General features: G+C 42.0%; 1 protein-coding gene across 1 annotated transcript in view; it reads left to right on the top strand.

Annotated features, from left to right (window-relative positions):
* KCNQ3 (potassium voltage-gated channel subfamily Q member 3) overlaps positions 1 to 23,311 on the top strand; it is a 202,150-nt gene that overhangs the window by 153,802 nt on the left and 25,037 nt on the right. Inside the window, exons 2-6 of the mRNA XM_075705358.1 lie at positions 14,200 to 14,290; positions 16,011 to 16,137; positions 17,904 to 18,076; positions 20,032 to 20,187; positions 22,433 to 22,543. Of these exons, the coding sequence (XP_075561473.1) occupies positions 14,200 to 14,290; positions 16,011 to 16,137; positions 17,904 to 18,076; positions 20,032 to 20,187; positions 22,433 to 22,543 (658 nt within the window). The remainder of the gene's footprint in view (positions 1 to 14,199; positions 14,291 to 16,010; positions 16,138 to 17,903; positions 18,077 to 20,031; positions 20,188 to 22,432; positions 22,544 to 23,311) is intronic.

Raw genomic sequence — 23,311 nt, 5'->3', positions numbered from 1 at the left:
TGAAAGCAAGTGGAGAGGAGCCAATAACTCCTGAATTTAACCTGCTTTTAGCTGTTGCTTCTTGTTTTTCTTTTATCATCTATCTCATGAAGTTTGGGTCTGTGGACATCAATTGACTGATAGGGATTGCTACTAAATCAGCCTATGAAGTCATTGCTGGACCTGATACCTGCAATATAAACCCTGCTTTTGAGCTGATAATGGAAAGGTTAATGCTGTAATAAAGGATGAATAGACAGACATGTGCAATTTACTCCCTGCTCTGTAAACTAGGGAACTAATAAAAGCTGTGCTAGAAATATATAAAAAAAAGAACAAAAAAACCCAACCAACTTTCAGGAATTGAGAAAAAATTTATATATGACAGTATCCACCACCATAAAGAATTTCCACATATTAAAAAATGACAGAAAAAATAAAGCTGACATGAGTTTAAGCAGTGGAGCAAGGTAGAAAGATGCAACTGAATGTACAAGATGACGGCTGCATTAACTTTTGCTGTCCACGTCCAAGGGAAAAGGTGCTCCTGCTTTTGTGCACAGGGTGGCATGTCTTGTATAAGGAGAACGATTCAAAATGTCTGGTAAAAAATATCTAGTTTTGAAAGATTTCACTTTCTTTTTTGTCCTTCTGTCCTGTGAAGGAAAGAACACAGTGATCCATGCTGGAGGAAGGAACACAAGTTCCCTCAAGAGTCTAAAGCATGAAATATTTCTTAGCCTGTCCCCTAACTCCAATAATGGTGTGTGCAGAACTTAATTACATGCTTTCTGTTATGGGCATGGTGAATCATTTCTGTTAGATAAATAACATCCATAGCTGCATTACAGCTGCTTAGCATGGACTTAAAGTGTGCACCTTGAGATACATCTAATAACCTTACAAGCAAGCTCATTGTAAACATGTACTTATTTTTAAAATGTGACAATGACTGAAATAGTGCTAGTAATTTAATGTGAAGTATTCACCATGAAAACCTTTCCAATTTTGTTCTTGTGGGTAATTGACTTTATCATCAGACTTACCACGGCACCCTCAGAATTCAAATAACTTGAAAACTAATAGTTGCCAGTTCTCATGATTTTACTGGGGGAGGTGGGTTTGCAGTATTTGGTTTCTTCAACTTTTCTCTAACGATAACATTACCTTCATAGGAGGAACTAAGCTTTTGTTTTGTAGAAACTATTACTCTAATAATAATCTTGGCTGTGGAAAAATACTAGGATGCATGCATCCTCAAGGGTGAAAAGGGGGGGGGGGGGGGGGGTGTTTCTAAGAACATCTTATTATTAATCTTGGCTTCATCTCATCTCATGTTTTTTTAATATTCAGTTTGGCAAATATTTGAATGTCAAAAATCTTATGTGTGCTTACACTGGTAAGACCAAATAAGAAAATATAACCCTTTTTGTTCCTATTGTTAAAGGTTGTATTTAGACATTTGAGCCCTAGGGCCCAGTGGAAAGCTTTCTTCCCTTTTACTTCTTTTTTATCATTCCCAACATTGCAAGAGAATGTTAAGTTTGATTCATGGCTTGTTACCTGACACTGTAAGCGAGATTCATCTGACCTAGTCACCTGGAGCTCTTTTTTCCAGTTGGAGAAGTAGGCACTTTAATACATAGTTCATCTCCTTCTAAAGTAGATACCTAAAATAGAGCAGATGAATCATGCTTTTAAGGTACCCAGTTTTCCCCACTGCTTTAAAGCGAGCCAGGCACACCGAAATACAGACACTTGCACTGTCAATGTCTGCAATAAGTTGAGGTGAATCCCAGCCTGTATTTCACATGCATCTGGTCTAATTTTTATTGAATCAAAATGCAAGCAGAAATCTTAAGTGGCAAAAGGGTACTGAGCTCCAATGCTCATTGAAGCAAACAAAAATGTTCTTATTGATTTAAAGGCACTTTGAATTATTCCCTCAGAAAAAAATTAAGAAGAGAGGGATGTTGGAGGACCAATCTTATCCTGCTCCTTAATCTCCTGTTTAAAAAAATATGGACTGTTTTGAGTATAGACCAGACTTCTGAGCCTTTGTAGGACTACTGCGGCTGGTAAGCAATGGAAAAGTCAATGTTAAATCAGTTGTGAGCATCTTGATCAAGACTACTCAGAGGTCATTGTAACATCATTGGAACCTAAATAATTAATCAATGTTGAGAACAACTTCAAGACATGTAATAGCAAATACAAATGTACAGGCAATGCTGTAGATAGCCAAGACTAATATCCATATATAATCAGAGCATTGAGATACTGTCTGATTCATTCAGTACGTCTTTCACCCAGGAAAGAGCTACTGCCTAGTGCTCACTTACTAATGGTTTCCCTAGTCAGGCGGTAAGTGTGCCACCCCATCCCTGGAGATGTCCTGGTGGGATTGTGGAGGGAGGAAATGCTTTAGCTGTCTGTGTCAACCACCACAGTTGTCTGGAAGGTCAATAAAAAAGCCCAGATCTGACATTCATCCCTCTGCAGCACTTTTAATTTTACTGCAATATTTTTTTAGGCCCAGCAAAAGGGAAAAGTTGTCCATCTCTGATGCAAACCTCCCCCTTCATGCCAGTATTCGGCACTGGCAGAGGCACTGCAAGCAGTGAGCACAGCATCAGCGTTGCTGCTTTCTGCTTTTGTTCACCTACATGAGATGAGATTCAACTTGTGATTTAGAAATTCAATTCAGGCATCCAAATATCTGTGTGCGTACATGTGAATTAATTATCTGCAATGCCACTAATCTAGTCAGTACAGTTTGTGGAGCTCAGAGGGCAGTTCAGCTCACTCAATGAGCTTTATTGGCTGGCTGGCTGGTCAGATCTGTCATGCTATACCTCAAAACGGATTTAACTCTCCAGCCTTAGAGATTCACTATAACATTGAGATTCAAGCCCCTTTTTGTATTGATGCCACAACAGAAGAAGGTGGCAAAGCGTGGATTAGCAACAGGAATTCCTGTTGCTATGGATGTTGAATAAGAATAGGAAAGTTACGTCAAGGCTGTGTCCCACTGTGCCCAAAACTCATCTGTAATAGAGGACCTTCCTTCAGTAAAACCAGCTGCTCCGTTTAGGAGAGAACCAAAGATTCATATTCTTTGAGGTTACAAACACGTGAGTCCCAACAGAGCTGCTTAGTACAGACTTAACTGCTTTGCTAGATTGTATTCTGCATGCAGAACTTCTCATTACTGCAAATTGGGTTTCATTTTTCAAAATGTATGTACGTATGCTGAGTTCTGTGCCATTTCAAATTACTTACTCGACTAAATAGCACTCTTTCTTCAGAGAAAAAAGAATAAAATATTCCTTTCCATACTGCCATTTTTTTCCTGAAGGTTTGGTAGAATTGTCTTTGTTTGAAACCATCAAGTTAAATAGGGATAATGTAATCTGAGATATTAACAAGCCAGTTGAGCAAAAGGGCCGTCATACATTGTGTTGAGAAGCATTGTTGCAGATGCTGGTGAAACGCTTCAGAAATACAATTGGGCAGGTCTGGAAAAGGCTGATAACCTCCTCCAAAGACTTCAACTTCAGACTTCAAATGAAATATCACATGCTTACAGATGATCATTCTGAATTCTGAATGCCGATTAATTGCTTTTGGTAATGCAAAGCAGCAGAAAGACTTTAAAACAGTGTCAAATTTACATAGGTACAAACACCATGTGCTGTTGTTTAGTTGTGTAAATCAGAGTTCTGAGGATACAATGACCTCTACAGAGCTTATCCAAAGTCCACCTTCAAGGAGGATGTGATTCGTTTGATATGTTAACGCAACTCATCATCTACTAATGAATGTGAACTGAAGGTGAAAAAGGAGCACATATAACTTAACTGTACTGTATGCTTCACCTGCTCCTGTGTTGGCCTTAGTAGCTGTGTTAGCACCATGGGTCTGCAGCCCACTGGGAGTTGCAGACCCTTCAATGCTCTTCCCTGTGGAGGTGCAGGTCCTATAGAAATTCCACATGACACAGCCTCTGTAAGCACCTTTGCTGAATCACTTTAAAGTTACTGGCACACTCCTATTAGTTTGAAGATGAGATGTTGAAAAAACACTATTATAAAGGGATTTGCCTTTAAGCAATTGATCATCCCCCTCACATTTCTGTCCAGACCATATACCTTGTCATGTGTTAAACCATAAAGGCAGCAGCTGACATTTTAGGATCAAAATCTACTTTCTTTCCCTCTTCTCTCTTCCCAATAAATTGTTAAAAAAATATTCACAATGTTCATACAGCACTATAAGAGAAAAGAAGCCCTCAAATATATTTTGAAATGCAGGTATTAAAGGGCCTAAGACCTGTAGCAGTGGTTTGGTTGGTGTACAGCTGAGTTACAGGGAGTGGTTTCATTTCTGCACTGTGAGAAAAGGCATGGCAGTGAGCATTTGGCCAGGTGGGGAAGGTGTGATTAGGAGACCATGCTGCTCAGGTTGACATCCAAAATGCATTTTCATCCACATGACACTGTGTTCAGCACCAGGACTGGTGATACTCTCAATGGGTATAATGGAGTCATCTCCTCCAAAAAGGCAAAGAACTGGGGCTTGAATCATGTGCACCTAGTGTGCTGCGAGACGCCATGGGGGATCTTCAGTATACATATAGGGCCTGCAAATATGTAACAGAACCTATGGGACATCTGCACCGCTATGGAGCAGAAGCTAGAGAGTGAAGTTGCACCAGGATGTCCATCATTACCTGACAAAAGCCCATCCCTTGAGTGGGATGCTGACAGAAATAAGACCCCTACATAGACATGTTTGAAAATGGCTATTTTCATGTGATATCTGAGATAATCTACAGCCTCTGAGACATCCCCAGTTCTTTTGTAGAAAGAGATATTCAGGAATATTCTGCTTTCAGCACCCCTGGCCTCCAGCTAATGCCATTTTATGGGGTACTGGCAATGGGCCAGAGCTGTGAATCCTTGTTGCTTGACTGATCATCAATGCCAAACCACAGCCTGCTTGTCTATGGAACATGAAAGAAAAATTAAGTCTGGTGTAAGAAAAGGTTTATAGGAACAGTATCAAGTCAAACTGGACTCAAACTCTGTTTTAATTTGCAGAGAAGTTTGGTCTCTCTATTAACACGTTATTTTCTCTGCGTTAATTTGTGTATCCCAAGAAAAAACATCACTCCACACCACCACTGTAACTGTGGCCACAGCTGCAGTAATGTGAGTTCAGCCCTTGCATCTTTAACACAGATCATTTCTCCTCCTTCTCTTCTCTCCCTGTGAACAAAGTGAGAGCAGCTCATCTACTTTGTATTCTGCACAGTAAGAAATCCTTTCCTGACTGATGTGCAATTTTTTTGCAGCACCACTGTATTTGTGAATGGGTCATAGGCTACAGACCAATTTTGTTAAGGAAAACTGATGTGCAGTGTTGTCACACAGATGCAGTGATGACTCTGCACTCTTCACTGATATAAAAAATAGTAAAATTTTAAAAAATCCTCCTGGATTAAAGAAACCCCAACAACTGGATAGTTCAAAGCAAGGATCTGAGATCTTTTTCTGATTTTCTCCAGTGTAACCAGTGATTAAACACTATGTGGAAAAGATCTTTCTTCCATTCTAGCTGTAATACTTCATGTTTTTAGCTGGAAAAGTCCTGAGTCAAGTGCCCTGTGTCGCAGCCAAAACTGTAACCATCTTGGGTGCAAAATGGTAGAGCTTTTTCTGGAGTTAATGCTAGAAAATTCAGGAAGGGGCTGTTGCAGTGAAAATATTTATCTCCTGTAATCCAGAGATCCCACTCAGCCAGAATTGAGCCCTATATCTGGTTCCACAGGAGCTGCATTATCAGGACTCCCTTCATTGCCCAAAATGAAAAACCCACTAAACTGTTTTGTGGACCTGGAGTGTACCAGCAGTGTTCTTGTGGGGTGCAGGTCGTGTGTAGCCATGCACCTTCTCCTTACACAGTTGCAAGTCTTTGACCATGCAAAATGTCCATTGGGAATGGCACCATGCAAGTTTTCTTCTGAATGTTCCACTTCGTGTGAACACTGAGATCATTGCATAAAGTGCTCATGTTCACACATAAAGGTGAGTGTGTGATGGAGTTTGAGATGGCACAAGAAAAGAAGATGCAGTCCAAATTGAAAATTTCTTTTTCACTTGGCAATCCCACCTGTCTGAAAGTGTTAGATTCGGTTGGAAGTATTGGCATTGTTTAAAAAAGTATGTTCTTTTGCAATGCAGGGTCAAAAATAGAAAAAAACCCCAACTGTCAAAATTCCCAAATGGGTCAAAGTCTTGGGTAAAGAGTAAAGATTCTCTTTTCAGTTCACTGTAAAAATCTGACTGGCCACCGAATTAATGTTATCACTTCCCTACCTAGAAACCCTGTATTACAGACTACAGAGGCTGTTTCTGGACAGTGCTTTCTTCCTGATATTAGAAATTCACCTTCAGCTATATCACCTTTGGAGGACCTTAAATATTTGATGTGAGTGTCTGTGAGAAACAGAAATTTGGTCAGGCGGGTAGAATATTTGACGGGGTTTTTTTTGCTTGTTTTTTTTTTTTTCTTTCTCCCCTACAGTCTTTTGATCTTCATTGATTTCAAATGGGAAGGTAGAAAATATCACGACAGTGTGTTCAGTCAAAGCAAAAGGCATGACAGTGGGTTCAGAAGTTTCTCCTATTTGCATTCTTTGGAGCTCCCTAAAAATTCATTCAGAGGACATAACACATTCCTCTCCTTTCTAAAGAAATGGGAAGGGTTTGTGGGGAGGTCAGTGCATGTCTGTGTGAGAGATCCTAATTTTGGGGTATCCCTGAGGTTTTGTCATGTTTGGAAGTGAACTTGTTGATCTTTCATCTCTCTGGACACAACAGTGTTGGTGATGCTTAGAAAGGTACCTTCCTGGAAATTCCTACTCAGGATGTTTAAGTGTTGACATGGATGATGAATGCTCTTACCTTGGGCTCCTTATATACTCTAAATTTACTTTACTTCTTTACGGGCTTTGCTGAAGGCTGGGCACTTGACTGCTGAATTACAGCCTGACTTTTGAATGTCCATGCTTTTTATTTCACAAAATTTAGCAGAAACCAATGTATGAATTACCTTCAAATGGCTTCACACAAATTTGTTAATGTCCTTTGGAGAATGTACTGTTAGAAGCATTTCTGAAACTCATTTGATCTGTGGTTATTGCAGCTGGGGCTGCTGGGTAACGTGGTTTGGCTCTGTGCTGTTCCTGCTTTGCTGTGCTGCATGGCCCACCATGTTTTACAGTCTATGAGTCTCAACTCAATTAGAAGCATGCTGCCAGCCAGAGATAAGCCCATGGACAAGGCATACTAGTCATGGCAGATAAAAGCCCCAAACAATAGTTCAGTCCAATGTCATCCACTTAATATAAAAATAGAATTTAAAGCTAACAGAGCAACTCAGAATATTTAGTTGCGACAGTCAGAAGCTTTTCCATCCTTATTCAAGCTGCAGGAGGATAGGAGACATCTAATTCCTTGGTAGCTAATGCTGTCATTGCCTCTCCTTCGCTTCTGCAATCTGTCCCCCAGTCGCCCATGTGATAAGATGTATAGGCCTCTTCTTGTAACCTATGTACACTAGGCCTTTCAGAGCATCTTTAGAACTTGTCTCAGAGACAAGATGGAAATAGGATCTTGATGGATGACTCTTGTCTTCCAAGATGAGAAAAATCAGGCAGGGAAATGTAGTGCTGTGGGGTTTCTGTTTTGCACTCTCATGTCAGCAAACCTGGGAAATGTGTCAGGCCGTTCTTCTGAAATGTCCCTTAGAGCAGAATATCCAGGGTGATGCTGTTCATGCTGTCTGACATTGCTGACCCAAAATATTTTGTACCAGGATGCCAGAATCTATAAGGAAGTTGGCAGTAGTGAGGCACAGGGTACTGAAGCAAAAAGTTTTTAGGAGTGGACCTGAAGAAAAAGCAACAAGAGGAGGAGGCTCTTGGCTTGTACATGGAGGACAGGAGAGAGGAACTGTCTGATTTAAAAGCTCTTCTTTTGCACCTTAAATGTCCTGCTGTGAAGCACAGCTTTCCTCTCCCAGATCTTGCTTTTTAAAAGCTTTTCAAACTTAAGGGAACAGCAGTGAAGCCCGTTCAGAGGCATTCCTGCCAATGAGAACCCAAGGTCATAAAAAACCTGGCATGAGTAAGCATTTAGGCTTTTCTGGCTCCGCTTCCTACTGTGAGACGGACAATCTCTCCCACTTCTGTCACCAATGGACGAGCATCATTCTGGGCCACCACTTCATCAACTGCCAGATCAGCTGGCATGCCAGTGAGACTAGGGATATTTTTGGGATCTTTCCTTACTTCCTAGGGTTTCCTCCAGCATCTTGTGGAGGATCTTGCTCTGTCTCTACCATTGCAGCAGAGCAAGAGTGCAATTCAGCTTATTGACCGTGGCATTTCTACCCTGTCCTTGCTGTATGATGGCATTGGGCCAGGGGCTCCTGCATGGAGCTCTGTGTGTGTACTCAGTAGAGTCTGTAGATGCAGAGAAAGAGGAACCTTTGAACATCCCTACCTGCAGCAGTTGCTGCTTTTTCCCTCCTCCTCCAGGACCTCCACTGAGTTTCTCAATGCACTTCCCCATACCCCTCTGCACAATGTACATTTGTAGCCTCACAGAGTTTTCAGATTTTTCCCATCGCCTTTATCTCAGCACTGATCTTTGTAAGAGTAGCTGGCCTATTGCTTGAAATAGCAGAGATGTAAGAATCTAAATATTAAACAGTGAATATTCCCAAGTCTGTGAAAGTCAGGCATGCATTCCCTTCTCTCTGAAGAGCTGTTCTCAAATATTTGATAGTGTCATTTTTAGTGTTAAAAATCCCAACTCAAGCCTCTCATTAGCAACCATAAAACGATCGGTGCAAGCTACTGCAGATGTTCTGTGAAAACTGAAGTTTAGATGCAGAGAAAAAGATGGTGGGTAGGAATATAGAGCAACTGAAAGAACTGTGAGAAAAGATGTGTTCTTAAGCCTTATGGTTAAAAGCCAATAGTTGAAGAAAATAAGGTTGTTCCAATGTTAAATTTGGGAAAGTGTGTGGGAACCATGGTTTTAGGATCATATTGCATTGGGAACCATAAACCAAAAATTGAGCAAAACACTGCCAGATTTTACTAAGAATTCCATTAGCATTTACCAGGTGGCAGAACATAATGAAACTAGAACACAAGTTTTAAGGGAAAACAATGAAGCAAAGCAGAAAAGCCTCAGATTCATAAGAACATTTGGAGACAGAGGAAATTCCAATGGCTTGCAAGAAATGGTATTGAAGATGTGAGAGCAAACAGAAGTCACACTGGAGGGGATTTCTTACTAGTAACTGTTCAAGAGGCTTTCCTGCCCAGAGCCTGTATTATTATTTTGTAAGCAGGATCGTCAACTACATATAGATATAATACCTAAATTTACAGCAAGGGATTTCAGAGAAACCTGGTCATGTAAGAAGTAGGCTGGTATGGCTGGTAGGCTAATTCTTTCAGTAGTAAAAATACATAAACACTATTAAAAGGTGGTGTTTGTAATTATATGCAAAACAGGGCTGAACATAAGGGGTGGTATTCAGCTACTTTACAGAGTAAACTTCTCCATAGGAGCTAGTCTAGTACTAGAGTCTTTCCTTACAGTTATAGGGAAGAAACTGTCTCTGTAGGTGCTTCTGACCAGCTTGAGCCATCTACTTTAAAACAACATGAGTTGTACACTAGAAGCACACTTTCCTTTCTATTAACTGTAAGCCTAATTGAGACTTAACATTTTGTCACACAGCACAAAAATTTGCCGAAATGATGCCAGATGCAAATATTGTTCGACCTGCCTATGGTGTATCTAGTCTTCATGACAGCTTCAAAAGGACTGCTATGTTTTGGAATAGTTTATAGGCAAATTACTATGTGATCTGCTCCTAAAATTTTGAAGAAAGAGTTGGTGAACAGGATACATGATGAGCACATATGTATGGAAAATTATAGAAGTTCTTAGCTAGATCTGCATTATATAGGCTTCAAGTGAAAGCAGATAGAGAAGAAAAACTCCAAGAATGTGAAATATTAAAAGAAATCAACATTTATCAAAAAAACCAGTCTGTGATGTTCACCCAAGAAACATTATATTTGTTGTTAGCATAGTCATAAATTCTTTCCTGGAAGAAAAATGTATTGTTTTTGGAATACTGTCTTTAATACACAAAAATTTTATGACCAGAAAATATGAGTGTTAAACATGATTTTCCAATAACAAGAACATGTATTTACTAGAATAGCGTATTAGTTGTGACAGTGACAAGGCCACTGCCATTTGGCTGTCTGGAACTTCTACATACAGCAAATTAATCAGGATTTTAGGCATAATACTGCCAGCAGGTACAACATAACAGGCTGTGAAAAATGGTGTAAAAGGATAGCAAAGATGATTCTCAAAACGGAAGAACCAAATTCAGATCCTCATTTGGCATATCTGATTTACAGTCTTGAAGGTTGGACTGCCACCTGCTGAAACACTGTTCAATAGGAAGTTCAGGCTGAATAGGACTTAATTTTCATTAGTAAACCTTGACTTTTGCCCTATTTCTTTCTTCTAACCCTTGGTGCTGTATGTCCCATGGAGAGTATTGTTATAACTGTGAGTAGATTTGAGACCTTCTCCCTCTCTGCCCCTTGATTCCCCAGGTCAGCGTTAGTCTCCCCTGTGCTCATCCCCTGGGATTTCAGCAGTTTCTTTCCCTGCGATTTGCCTGTTACGATTTTACAGTCAGGCTCAACCACTGGACCCACACTGCTGCCTCTAAAAGATGAAATTAGACAGTATAGACTCAGCTATTGTCCTATTGCCATAGGACAATATAGACTCAGCAACTGTCAAGCAAGTTAGAAGTCTTTATGTTCGCAATGCCACAATATCGGCATAGATGGTACATACGCCCACAATATGGGCATAAGCAGCAAAGTGAAGATGTACCGTGTTAGCATCTTTGCTGAGCAAGGGGGACTGATTAAAAAACCATGATACCTGTGTAGCATATTCCACAGAAAGAGGACACAAGAAGACTTGCAGGCTTCATAAACACCGAGATCTGAAACAGAAGAGGCTGCAGGGAAATCAGTGGGTTGCATAGCATCAATGGAGATTAAGATTCACTAAGTGCTCTGAACGCGGTCGTCGTTTCAGATGCTAAGGGAGGATTGCTGAGATGTGATTTGATTAACTTGCAGTGGGTGTTTATCCTTCGGAAACAGTGTGGTAGGAGGATAGCTGACACTTCCAAGATGGATTGCGGTTATGTGTCCCAACACAGGCTTTTCATCCCTGCACACCCCAGAGTATTGCAAGGAGAAGCAGGAGCCTGGCTCTGTGGGCTGTGTGTTTTTTGGGACTGTGGTTCCTGCTCAGCAGTTGCACCTCCAAGGCACTCTTCTGGGCTGCATTCATGCATTTCCTGCAGCGGGGAGTTCAGAGCACGTTCCCTGCTCAGATTTGCCCTCAAAATTATTCATGGTGATTTGTGATCTCCAGTCTCACCCTCTCACCCTATTTTTACTTTTTTTTGTCTTTCATGGTCTGTTGTTTTCATGGGTGGGGTCTCACTTTGAGCAGTGGGGCTTGCAGCACAGGCTGTGGCACACAGCGATTGAGCTAGCAGCACCCCTTGTCTGTTAATGCCAACATTTGGGGGTTTTAGTGACAAAGGAGAAGCCTCTTCACCGCTGTGATACTCCTTTTCTTGCATATCAAATACATGGGTGCGATCACCCGAACATCACCTGCACTGAGTTTCTTTCATGGAGAAGGAAAACGGGAGCGAGAGCCGTATCCCCTTGCTCTGTGGAGCACCGATACCCTCTAGTGGTAAAACCACAGGTACTTTTAGGCAGAAGACGATTTTGCTACTATCTTCTCTTTCTCTTGGACAAAAATCTGCACATCTTTAACTGATGGTGTTGTTCTGTTGAATGATATCGTAAATTAATGCATTTAGTTTAAGTAGCTGATGGCGTAGTTTCCTTCAACTGTTTTCAGTGTGTTTTGCCTTTCATTAAATCATTTAAATGATCTTGTGAGCTGATGGGTGACTGGATTTTCACATGGTATGAAGAAATGGCTGTAATGGAAAGCATCAAGTAGCAGTAGCTCAAAGCTTTAAATGGAAAATTAGTGATGGTACCACTGTAGTGGCTTTAATGTGGCAGATCATAGGTGGTTTATGGATAATCAAAGGAATCATGTTCTCTGGGTTGAGTTCACACTGGTTTGCTCATAGAGGTGCTGGGTACATGGATCGTGGGTCTTGGGAAGCCAGTGAGCCACTGTCTTCATAACTGCAAGGTGGGGACAGCAAGGTATGGTGTGACAAAGCAAGCTTGAGGGCATGGCAGGAACATCGCAGAATTGCTGTTAAGTGCCAAATGTCTTGAGCAGCAGGAGTGTGGTTATAATAGGTAGGTGGTAGAAGGCACATTCTGGAACCAAAGGACGTTTCCTGTCAACCACATAACCCTTGCTCTAGGGCATAGCTGGTGAGTGGAAGAAGTTGAAACTTGTCAAAGAAATCCAGAATTATTTAGCATAAGCAAACACATTTATTTCTGTTCTAACCTTGCTCAAAATGTCTGATCTGAAATTTTCCTGGCATAGGAAACTTCAGTCTGAATAGCTAACATTAGGAAAGCCACAGCAAAGTAATCCTTCAGGGTTTGCTGTGAAGTGTTTCACTGTTGCCTATTCCTTGCATGGAGATTGCTAGTTGATACTGTTTGGAGGACATTCCTTCCCAAAAGACAGCAGGACCTATCTGCAGCTCACCTCTCTCCTTTTACTCCAGCTGCAGAAATGTTGCAAGTTCTCAGAACATGCTCCCTTAGCCCAAGGTTTCCCTGTACATGAAGGAAACAAAACCCCAGGACAGGTTAGAGGACACGTGTCTCTGAGCTGAGCCTCCCTTCCCCGTGGTCCTTGCTCACTGCCTCCACGCTGCAGGCTGTGGTCTCTGCTCATTTTACCCAGTGAAACAAAGTGGAGTTTTATTCAGGAAGAAATGAAATCACACTTTAGGTATCAGATTGAAATTCAAAACAGGTAGCACACGCTAAACACGGTTTGATTCTTAACAAGCTTTTTTCCCTGGATGGTTTCAGTACCTAATGCCTATCATTTCTTTGATGTACCTAGCTATGAAAGCAAGGGATTCAGAGCTTTAATGAACATGTCCTTCCAATTTATTCACTAAGCTCTGAAATATTTCCATGGCCACCTGCCCCTCTGTTGCCGTGGATCAGGATTTGGGAGCACATTAAAATGCCCATGATCTGGGTACATGAAGTACTAGAATATGAGCTTCCCCCACTCTGCTTCACAGTAATCACTTACGAGACTCCCTTGATTTTTCTTACCTCTTTATGTATAAAAGATTTTGAATAGCTTGAACCTGGGAATAGTTTTACAAAGCAGATCAACGTGACTTTAGATTGGACTGAATTGGATTTACCAGCAGTGGGAGTTAAATTTTCTGTCACATCTCTGTGTTCTGGAGCCTCACAGACAGACAATAGCGCAGGGGCAGTGATTTATCACACACTGTGTTTATTGGAGAGCAGAACTTTACCCTCTCTATTGTCTCTCTTTCAAACCTTTTTATCTCTTCATCTGCATAGAAATGAGTACAAAAAGGCAAAGAAAAAATAAATGCAGTGCAGTTTTCAAGGGAAGATTTGTCCTGGTGCTGCATTGTATTGAAGTGCTTACTGTTTCTCAGGTCTCAGAATGTGCCAAGCAGATTTATTCCACTGTAACTGCAGTGCCATTTTGTGAAGTGCACAGCACATCAGCTTGGAACGGGCCTCCCGAGCATTACAGTCCTCTGCCATACCATACAATCCCTTCCCAAAATACAGTATCATCCATTTCCTTCCTGAAGAATGCAAACAAGTTGATTAATGCATATCTGTCCCAGGACCATTCTGATTTAGGATCTTGTGGTGATTTTTTGACTGCCAGGCCCCCCATATCCAGGTTGAGAACCCTTGATCTTCATGAGAGCCCACCTCACCGCTCACCGATAGGAAGTAGCCATGCCCTGAAAGTCTCCGCCCAGGTTTTTATAGGCAACATCTCCAATGCAAATACAGAGAGGGGTAACAATGCAGTGGTTTTTCCTTTTATTTCGTTCCAGGTTTCTGATTGTCTTGGGGTGTTTGATCTTAGCTGTCCTGACAACTTTCAAGGAGTATGAAACTGTTTCAGGAGATTGGCTCCTCTTGCTGGTAAGTAGACTGGCTGCTGCATCACCCTGGTAATGTCCTTGAATTGAAATCAGCCCCATCAGCAGTGATGGAAATTTACTCCCAGCTCTGCATGCAATAAGATTTCTTCTGTTGGTCCTGGAGCAGTGACCATACACTTACATATTGGAGAGTTCCTGGTCCATTTTCAACACTCACTGAGTAAAAGGCAAGTAGAGAGAGAGGAAAAATACTTGCCTGAGACTGTTAATCAATGGCTTTTCGGCATTTGCCTAACAGGTTTCCCATCGAAGTATCAATAAATTTCCTATTGACCATGCCAGACCTGAGCACATTTGAAAAAGTAATTATTTTTTGATCTTTCAACAATTTTGATTCATTCTACAGTTTTCTACCAATCCCAGCATTTCTTTCAAGGGAGGTCATCAGAATTGGACTCATGCTTGTGCCCAATAGCACCATAAATTGTTGCAAGCAGTGCCTATGATTATTCATGAGAGAAAATGTATCTGCAGCAAATATATTCCTTTCTCTGTGTTTCCAGCATGCTTGTTTTATAAATGCTGGAGTTCATGCTCAAGACTGTATTTCTGTAGGCCTCCCATTTGGCAGAAGAAGAATAAAATAGGGAAAAAAACCCTCACTAAGGATAAACATGATGTACTGATCATTTTATGAAAATGACCCTAACAAAGAACTTCCTCTGCTCCCATAGCTGTCATGAAATAGAGAACACAACCTTTCATTTAACCTGGCCTTGTAGAGAAGCATCCCTAGGGAAACTCCACAGCAAGAGTGGTTCTGGGATCTCAATTTACATTTCCCCTTGTATCCCCAGAGGCATGTAGATCCAAGCAAGAACTAAATGCCAAAAGGAATGAAAGGTGAATTCTCCTTGCATGTTCCTTCTCAAAAAGCACCTGTATGAAAACATCCTCATCTTCTAGGGAATGTGAAACTTGCTTTTGGTCCCGGTTACCCTGTTTAGACCCATCTTTTCACATTTGAAAAAGTCTGAAGTTAGTTTTCCTTCTGTGCTTGCTTTTATGTGGCTCTCAGTGGTTTTCAGAAGTGCCTAGCAGCTGTGGGTATGAGCATCAGGAAAAGTCCCCCTTTCCTCCTTGCCAGCTATTCACAGAGAGGAAAAGTAACTCTGTGCCCCATGCTGCCCTTGACCCATCTCCACGGAGCACCTCAGAGAAGCTCTTTCCTCCCCATTCCCTCCCCATGCTTAGAAGAGTTCTTGAGCAAGGTAGAAAATCCCATTCTTCCATGCACCAGAAATTTAAGGGGATAATATATGCCTTAAATTTGTCTTACACATGCTTTTATCATTGCCTTTAATTTATGACCATATGAATATGCTGTATCCTGTCCCTGTCTCTATCGATATGGCTGCATGAATGAGCTGCTGGTGGGTAACCCCAGGTGTAGGTATACAGTGCGCTGGGGACTTTGCAGTCACCACTCACTTTGTCTCACTTTGTCTTCTCACTTTGTGTGAAAGAGGACGTCTTTTTATGAAGTAATTGCCCTTCCATAAAGGCAGGGTAAGCACTTCACATTTACCCAACAGCAGGGTCACATCCTTTCTGCAGAATACTTTTCCTCTCTCTTTCTCACACACATACCCCAACACTTTCACTTCATCTGTTTCCTTCAGCTATCTCCATGTGTCCAGAATTACCACAGAACTTGTTACATCACGAGTCTAACAAAGTAGTTTGTGTCTTTGCTATAGGAAACTTTTGCCATTTTCATCTTTGGAGCAGAGTTTGCCTTAAGAATCTGGGCTGCTGGGTGTTGCTGTCGCTACAAAGGATGGAGAGGGAGACTCAAATTTGCCAGGAAGCCTTTGTGCATGCTGGGTAAGCACATGCTCTCTGCTACTGTTTTCCCCATTATGTTCTTTTCCTTCTAAGCCAGTTTGGGGGGATGTCCAAGAACCAGTGAATGACAGTACAAAGAGCACTGAAATCAGATATGCCCTTTGTGCTAGGAGCTGTGTCCTGCTTTTAGGAGTAGTTATTTAAGTACCCGGCAATAATGATTCATTCAAGACACTCTTGGGTGGCTGATCAGTGAGAAAAGAATGGATCCTTCTACTCTTGAAATACATTTCTCTTGTCCTGAGTCCTACTGCATTTTTCTTAAGCTCATCCCAAAATATACTCTGTCTGCCTTCAGTTTCAAACCACTTCAGATCCCAACACTGTGCCACCTTCCCCAGCCCTCTTTCATATTCAAATGTGTTTTACCTTTGTAATGTTGGTCTGCGTTTGCAAACAAGTATCTTTGTGATTTCACCACATTATCTTTCAGGCTTGGAAGGCACTACCTGCAACTATCATAAAACTATTCATTATTCATGTTTGAATCCCTTCCTAAAACTCCCCATTATGTCCACAAACCAACTAGCCAACATTTAGGAACTCACTCTGCCCTAAGCTCCTGTCATGCACATCCACATTTGTTCAGTGTTTCCAGGACTCCTTCATTTATTTTGATGTTCTTCAGGCCAAGCACTAGCTTCTTTTCTTTATTTGTACCCGCACATAGCACTCTGGGGAGCAGTGGTGCTGCAGTTATATGAATACATGCTACCCTCTTCCCTCTCCCTCCTTTTGTTCATCTTGTGCGTCTAAATGGTAGACAAAATTTTCAAATTTTCTTTGTGCATCTGTGCTATCTTCAATTTAGTACTGCTCCTTTGGGTGCTGCTGTTGTATAAATACTTCTTATGCTTCTAATAGCATTGTGAAGGCAGTAGAACATGGTGTGAGCAAGTGGGATTGATACTGTCTGATGCCTTCTCAGCAAAAGTGTCATCTCACTTCTGAGAATGAATCTTCATTGATATCTGGGTAAAGAACAGAAAAGATCCCACTGGATTTATTAATATCATCACTTGGTTGTCACTGGCACAAGTTTATTTTGCGAATGATTGAAAGTGAATAAATCTGAAATCCACCCAGTACCACTCTTTTTGGCTGGAAATATAATATGAAGACAATTTAAAGAATGAGTGCCTGGACAATGCTTGAAGCCTTTTGGTACCACTTTTTTCCTGTATATGTATAGGATCAAAAAGCAGGGGGGAAACAAGGAAAAGAAAGAAAAAGAAATAAAACAAGAAGAAGCAATGTGATTTGCATTTCAAACCTCTTCAGCTGATCAGCAAATTGGCCCTGTGAGCGCTTACAAAAAACAGTAGTACTGGCTTTGAGATTTTAATGGGAAAACTTAGCCAAAAGAACAAAATACAAGATGCACTGTCAAAAACTGAATTTCTTATCTGCTGACCTATTCACTATGGTGTTCCTCTGGGACAGGGGAATTTAACGTTGTTTTTCTGTCAGCATTTGGACACTGTTTCTGTGCATCCCTAACCTAGCTCAGACAGTGTCTCAAGTCCAGTGCATCAATTGGTAAATCGATTATGAGGCTTTCTAGTGGGTTCTGTGCATGATGCCGACTGTGTGGCAGGTGCAGGTATCTGTTTAATTGGCAAGAGAAGGCATTTTCAGGCAGCTTTAAAATTTGCCTAGGGAAATTTGCAACACAACCAGATGGAATTAAGAAGCAGGTGATGGGGCCACTTTTGTTGGCAGGCTTTGTTCTTTTCGCCTTGCAGATATCTTTGTGCTGATTGCTTCAGTGCCAGTGGTTGCTGTTGGGAACCAGGGCAATGTTCTGGCCACATCTCTCAGAAGCCTCCGCTTCCTTCAGATCCTACGGATGCTCCGAATGGACAGGCGGGGCGGTACATGGAAACTTTTGGGATCAGCCATTTGTGCACATAGCAAAGTAAGTGAGGAGCTGGCAGGGCTTAGCTGGGGCTTGGGGGAGAGGCATTGAAGGGAAAGAGAGGGGATGCACAGGTACAGCAATGCCTTGGGATTATGTCTAGTAGTTCAAGCAATAGTTTTGTCCTTTCAGCTTCATTCCCTCTTCCATTCTCTGAGCCATTTTTATCCCTTGTTTTACCTTTCTCTACTCAGTAGTGGTGCTGGGAAATGACAAGAGAGAGTGTTCAGTCCCACACTCAGCAAAACAGGAATTTTGCCTTTACACTGAATAAGAACAGGGACATCCCTTTAAAAGCAAAGCATGTTGAAATTTTTGACAGAAATGCCTCCGTATTTGCAACACGTTTGTAGTGGCTTCTCAGACTTGTCTGATCAACAGATGGAGCAGGACTCCAGAGGGATGGAAAGAGGCTGGTTAGCAGAAATGTGGTTTCAGAGGGAGCTAATGGTATAATTTCTCTTTGGAAGCATGGGTCAGGCAATACAAAGATACACGCAGTGTGAACCCAGACAGACAAAATTTCTAAAATCATCTTTGCTCAGTCTAACTTGATGCTATAGTCAGACACATCCTGTCTCACACCAGACAGATACGTTGTGTTCTTGCATTTTCTCCAAACATTATTACAAGTGAAAAACTATCTTCAAAAAAACCTTCTAGATGAGATTTCTCATCTGCACAGGGTGTAGAAAAATTGTATATACTCTGTGCTTTTTCTTATCCATGAATGACATTCCTGACATTTTAGGGGATTTTGAAAATTAAAATGCCAGCTGGCACAGCATAATTAGACTTTGCTTCTTTGTAGTGGCTGCTAGCGATACCCGCCCTGCTTCATTTCATACCAACTTCTGTTTCTTCCCCATATAAACTTGCTATAAGGCAGATGGCAGATAAACACTTATGTCAAAAATGTTTCTCAGGAAACAGACCATGGAAGAAGTCTATGTGCCAAAGACGTTGTTTAGAAATTGTTTAAGGCTTCATTGTGTGTCATTTCATTCAAATGTTCCTTGTTTGGTTCCCAACCACCACCCTTTGGACCTCAGCTGGCTGCGGGAGATAATAAGGGGTTGCAAGAACTTTGCTTCACTGGAGACACTAAAGAAACAATTTTGATAAGAAGGTTAGCCAACAAATTTCCTTCTGTTGTTGCACACCAGAAATCAGCCAAGAAAATTGACTTATCTCAAGACTCAAGTATGAAATTCTCAGCTACAACTTTTTTTTTCTTTTTTTTTCCCAAATGCAGTTCTTAGAAAAATAAAAGGAATATTGATTTTTTTTTACCTACTTGTGAAGACCTTCACCAAAAAAGTTTCTGCTTTGTTTCAGACATTGCTGGGATTTGAACTTGGGTTGCTGCATCTCCCACCTCAGTAGGATTAGCCACACATTCCACTGTAGTCACTCCCTCTAAAACAAGGAAGCTCAGGTTTGTTTTCACACAGACAATTTTCAAGGTCTGTTCTTATTGCATAAATTTGTGGCAAAATCATACCTCAGAACCTGCTCTGATATGCCTAAAGAGAGGAAACTTGCAGCCTTGGCTCTGTGGAGGTAGGGAGAGGGCAGAGCTGTTGATTTGCCTGCCAAGATTGACCAAGCCTAGGGGCAGCAAGAATGGGAATAGTCAAGGTCAGGGACAGAGCCCTGCAGCACCCTGTGTCATGTGTGCAGCTAAGCCCTTAACCCAGCTTTATGCAGAACTACAACTGCAGATTGCTCCAAGCCGTTCCCAAGGAAGATGCCATGTAAGGGCTAATTCTTGTAAATCTCTGCATTATTTTCCAGTAAGCGCTGAGGTGGGATGGTCAGGGACTGTGACAAAGCCAACAGCGACAGCTCTGCTGTTATCCTCAGTGCTTCTCTCTTCTCCTGACGTTTACTCTGCCACTGTGGGTATTGAGACTGTTTTCAGCCCCTCCATTGTCCATCTGTTTCTTTTGCAGGAACTCATCACTGCTTGGTACATCGGGTTCCTGACACTCATTCTATCCTCGTTTCTTGTTTATCTGGTTGAAAAAGATGTTCCTGAAAAGGATGCTAACGGGGTGGAGATGAAGGAAGAGTTTGAAACCTATGCAGATGCACTGTGGTGGGGGCTGGTAAGTGACTCCAAAAATACCTTATGCCCTTCTCAAAAACTTTGTATCCAAGAAGAGATAAAGTATTGATGTTAAGGATTACAGTATAAGTGCTGCTAAACTTGGGTGAGGAGGATGTTACTGGTATAATATTACCAAAGTAGGGATGCCCCTCCAACCAATTAACAGAACTTATGTCCCCATCGATCTTCAGTCAGACAAAGGCCCTTAGGTGCTCAAGTCCCTTTCAGAAATCAGTCTGTGCTCTTGGCTTCTGGGAAACCACTCTTTTAGGAGAGCGTCTCTTTGGATATAACTGCACTGGCAGAGCCTATGCCTATGGGAGACCTAGCTCTCATGACAGCAGTGTCCTGCCTGTGAGAGCTACATCCCTCAGAAAATGGGAAAACCAGAGCTGGCCAAACTAGGAGGTTCTGTTGACTCTCTTGAGGGACAAGAGGCCTTGCAGAAGGATCTAGATAGATTGGAGCATTGGGTGATGATTAATGGGATGATGTTTAACAAGAGGGTAGGATGGCCCTGCAGAGGGACCTGGACAGGCTGGATTGATGGGCCATGGCCAACTGTATGAGGTTCAACAAGGCCAAGTGCCGGGTCCTGCACTTCGGTCACAACAACCCCATGCAACGCTACAGGCTTGGGGAAGAGTGGCTGGAAAGCTGCCTGGCCGAAAAGGACCTGGGGGTGTTGGTCGACAGCCAGCTGAACATGAGCCAGCAGTGTGCCCAGGTGGCCAAGAAGACCAACAGCATCCTGGCTTGTATCAGGAATAGTGTGGCCAGCAGGAGCAGGGAGGTGATTGTCCCCCTGTACTCGGCACTGGTGAGGCTGCACCTGGAATACTGTGTCCAGTTTTGGGCCCCTCACTACAAGAAAGACATTGAGGTGCTGGAGCGTGTCCAGAGAAGGGCAACAAGGCTGGTGAAGGGTCTGGAGCACAGGCCTTCTGAGGAGCGGCTGAGGGAACTGGGGTTGTTTATCCTGGAGAAGAGGAGGCTGAGGGGAGACCTTATCGCTCTCTACAACTACCTGAAAGGAGGTTGTAGTGAGGTGGGTGTTGGTCTCTTCTCCCAAGTAGCTAGCGATAGGACAAGAGGAAATGGGCTCAAGCTGCGCCAGGGGAGGTTTAGGTTGGAAATTAGGAAAAATTTATTTACGGAAAGGGTGGTCAAGCATTGGAACAGGCTGCCCAGAGAGGTGGTGGAGTCCCCATCCCTGGAAGTGTTCAAGAAACGGGTAGATGTGGCACTTGGGGACATGGTTTAGTCTAGTCTGCCCTTGATTGGTTTAGGTGGGCTTGGTAGTGTAGGTTAATGGTTGGACTGGATGATCTTAAAGGTCTTTTCCAACCTAGACGATTCTATGATTCTATGATTCTAAGTCCTAAATGTCTCTGGAAAGGATAACTCGACACTTCTTTTGTGTCTTACATGCATTCTCCAAGAATGGGGAATGCCATTGGTGGTAGAATACTGAGAAAGAGGGACCTTTTATACATCTGTTCTTGTCTCTTCTAATGAAGAGAGGACTATTGGTTTGTGCACTGCTCATTTGATCACAAAATATTCCTGTCACCTGGTAGACAAAATTGATTGCTTTGCTACCAATATTTAGGGGAGTCTATATCATGCTGTGACAAAAATTCAGCAGCATATTTTTTTATTTACTGTAGTTCACTCATAAATGTCAAGATCCCTCCCCACCATTATTAACCAAAGGTCCCAAGTGTTACATAAAACACCTGGATATTTTCACATATCCAGGATATTTAAGTAGAGTCTCACTGTGAGAAAAGGTACACAGCTGGAAATTAGCAATTGTGCAGGAAAGGAGTAAGTTTTCACAGGGTCATCTTTGTTTTACAGTCTGAGGCTTCAGGGAGAGGTAGCCCTGATTGTTTGTTAAAGCTCAGCAAGCTGTAAACTGGCAAATCCCATTCCTAACTATGCACTGATGGTGGGCAGGAGACTCACTCTGCGTGCAATGTCACATGGAGTTCCCTTTCAGCAAATGCATCCTAGAGACACAGCTGCTTTAAGACTAAATCAATTCTCCCTGGTGCAATGTCTCTGGACTATGAAGCCATTAAAAAAAATTGGTTGGCCCATCGTCGAGAACCTATTTTAAGAAGCTGTGCATAAGCACCCATAGAGCTAAGTGTGTTATGCAGGTTTCATGGTGACATCTAAAGCAGGGCTGTTGCCTTTGTTTTTCTTATGGGAAGTCTTGGTCATTCTGCCCACAGATCACCCTCGCTACGATCGGGTATGGTGACAAGACCCCCAAAACATGGGAGGGACGGCTGATTGCAGCTACGTTCTCTCTCATTGGAGTATCTTTCTTTGCTCTTCCTGCAGTAAGTACCTTCCCCCTCCTTTGTTAGGGACAGCCCAGCGCTGTGCACTTGCAAAAAGAAGGTAAAGTGATCAAAACTGCCAGTGGAATCAAAATCCCTTTTTAAGAAGTGATTCAGACACTTGAGCTGGTCTATATCAGTAAATCAAACTCCTTTCTTCCCAACAGTCTGGGAAATCACAGGGCATTTCATGAGCCTGTATCCTGGCCCAGGTTAGTTTACTGGTATTGACATAGCCACACAAGATGTATTTTTACAGGATAAGTGGGCCGTTGCTTTAATAATTAGGGTTGGGCCCATCTTACCCAACTCTAAACACTCGCAAGCTAGAGATCTACATCTGAGTGATCATCACAGACAAGTGGTCATCCTTTATAACCAGTGCAGCTCTGCAGACCATTTCATCTCACCTGTTTCCCTTCCTTGCTGGAGGAGATTTCTGACACCACCACAGAAGTGTTGTTTCTACCCACTAAGATTAAAGGGAATTTAGATAGCAGGTGACAGTACAGGTATTTTTGATCTAGCCAGGTGAATCCTACTCTGGCTGCTTAAGAAATGATCTCTAAATTGCTTTTGAAAGTATATTTGTTCTCTTGTATTATATATGGCAAATATTTGCCTCATCTGCAAAGTCCTCAGGTAAGAATGAGACAAGATCTAGGTGAGATGGACCAAATAGTAACAGAAACCATCCCAAGTCCAGATTTTAGGATATTTTTCCTTTAGATCGAGACTTGGAAAGAATTTCACAGAGGATGGGAAGAG

The sequence above is a fragment of the Pelecanus crispus genome, chromosome 2 (assembly GCF_030463565.1).
Source record: "Pelecanus crispus isolate bPelCri1 chromosome 2, bPelCri1.pri, whole genome shotgun sequence".
In the NCBI taxonomy this organism is placed as follows: domain Eukaryota; kingdom Metazoa; phylum Chordata; class Aves; order Pelecaniformes; family Pelecanidae; genus Pelecanus; species Pelecanus crispus.
This window is presented reverse-complemented; position numbering and strand designations above follow the sequence as displayed.